The following is a 2,358-nucleotide window of genomic DNA, read 5'->3' as shown; positions in this document are numbered from 1 at the left end:
TCCCGATCCCCATCGAGGATTTTATCGGGGATCCCCATCGGGTCCCCGTGGTTTCCACGATTCCCGTTGGGGAACCCATTAACAGTAAAAATCTTCTTTTTCCTGTTCACCGTCGGTTATAACCGAAACCGATATAAAAAAAATTCAATATGTTAATTTTCACAACTAAAATTTAATTACAATTTTTGTAAGGACGTAAGTTTAAATATCTTAAACATGATTGAACCAATTACAAACAATGTATTATATTACAATATAAAAGTAACCAGAAATTCAAACATCATACAACTAACATCATGATTTCACGATTAAACAAATAAACTAGAATTTTTTGTGAGATTTATTTGGATTGTGTGAGGTAAAGTGAATAAAAGTCTTTTAAATTTTAATATTATTTTTTTAATGATTATATATATGTATATAAATTAAAATTAATATATATACACGTATCGGGTCGGGCCAGACGCCCCCGCCCCCGTCCCCTTCCCCGTTAATATCCACAAATTTGTCCCAAATCCCCACCCCGTCCTCGATATGTTGTCACAGAACGCAGCGCGGAAATTTCAGTTTTCGCTATCCTTTTTGGTTTTTCTTGTGGTTCTGTACTTTGTTTAGACCGTTAACATTCAAAAACTTATTATTTAAGTTCTAAGTTTGATGATATATTTTTTCATTACAAATATTTTATTATGATCTTATTAGAGCAACTCCAACCTTCACATAAAAAAAACACCAAATAGGCGGAGCCATAAACAAAAAAAAAAAAACTCAACTCAAACATTTTGACGTCCATCTCTTCCACGGTAAATTTGTCGTTCATTTCCTTTCTCCAATAAAACTTTGGTGTATTTGGCGTGCGATTGGATAAAAAAACGTTTGCCGTTTGATTGGAGTTGATGTTGAAAACCGAATCATGTCGCTTTCCAAGCAAATCAATATAATACTCGAGATAAGATTAGCGATCACGAAAGATATGGCCATGTTTGATATCCCGTACAAATACAATTCATAATGCTTCACATCCCAACGCAATCCACCTGATCTACAGTTCTACACCATCTTCCGTCGCCGTCGGTGTTGCATCCTCCGCTGTGGACGAGTGGCCAACTGCCTTTCAGTCACCGACGATTACTGCTGTGAAGTAGATAAACAACTTTTAGAAGCCCTATTTTGGTGATCGGAGTTACTCGCTGCATACGAGCACTTTTTGAAGTCAGTCTACTGATAAGTCAGAGATGGCAAACTCAATACCGTCGCGTCATTTATTCATCGATGGAGAATGGAGAGAGCCGGTTAGGAAGAATCGGATCCCCGTCGTCAATCCCGCCACTGAGCAGATAGTCGGTATGATTTTCAGGAACCTCTGAAATTCTTTTATGTTATTTGAATCGAAGAGTAGCTGTTCTATCGTAGGTTCTGTGGCTATTTTTGCTTTTTGTTAAGGTTCATTGAAAAATAATTACACTTACTAATTTTGTCTATTCGTTAAAATGTTGCCTGTACTGTTGGTAAAAAGAATATCACTTTTGTTGGGTTGATACCTAGGTCTCGAATCAAGGATCTTGCTTGAATGTTGATGCATAAGGTGTAATCTCTCTCTTTAGTAGGTGTTTGAATGTGAGTTTTCAAGGTGATAATTTGGATTAAAGAATCTGATTCATAGTCAAATAATAAAGTAATTATTAATTGATAGCTCAAAAGTCATGTTTCCTGCAACATCTATCTCTAATATATTAATTTGACCCTAAACGATCAACCATCATCACAAAACTCGCACATGGATGATGGATCCAAATGCATGTTTCACATAAAGTAAAAAATGGGAAGCTTGAGGTTTTTGTAGGATTGCTCTTTTAGTTTTCAGCTATTCAAGTTTGTCATTTAGAATAGTGTTTGTAGGTTGTTGCAAGTTCTTCAAATCATATGAAGGTTGCATTACTTGGATCATTACCTTAGTATCCGCCTTTTTCAGGAATAAGAAGTTATATAATTATTGATTATTAGCTGAATAAATGTATTTTTAGAAGATATTGTTTTCTTGTAATTATCCTGTAAATCCTCCTTGATTAAAGGAGAGCCTGTTGTAATCTCCTCCTATATATTGGTAACGTATTCACCACAATTTGTGTGGTTGATTTTACAACATTCTATATGGTATCAGCTAACTAATCTATTCTTCCCCTTCGTTTTCTCTCAAACCCTATTCTTCCCCTAATCGCCGATCCTGGTTTCCTCCATGGCTGCCTCATCAGAAACTCCTCTCTCCATGAATACTCTTCTTCACATGATCCCTATTAAATTATCATCATCCAACTATCTCATATGGCGAAATCAGATGCTTCCTCTCTTCACCTATCA

General features: G+C 35.8%; 1 protein-coding gene across 1 annotated transcript in view; it reads left to right on the top strand.

Annotated features, from left to right (window-relative positions):
* The first annotated feature begins 968 nt into the window (after positions 1 to 968).
* Positions 969 to 2,358, top strand: part of LOC112508895 (betaine aldehyde dehydrogenase, chloroplastic) — a 10,312-nt gene continuing 8,922 nt past the window's right edge. The window contains exon 1 of the mRNA XM_025113725.1: positions 969 to 1,344. Coding sequence (XP_024969493.1) covers positions 1,236 to 1,344 — 109 coding nt within the window. The 5' untranslated portion in view covers positions 969 to 1,235. The remainder of the gene's footprint in view (positions 1,345 to 2,358) is intronic.

This window comes from Cynara cardunculus, assembly GCF_001531365.2.
Source record: "Cynara cardunculus var. scolymus isolate 2C chromosome LG 3, CcrdV1, whole genome shotgun sequence".
NCBI lineage: Eukaryota > Viridiplantae > Streptophyta > Magnoliopsida > Asterales > Asteraceae > Cynara > Cynara cardunculus.
This window is presented reverse-complemented; position numbering and strand designations above follow the sequence as displayed.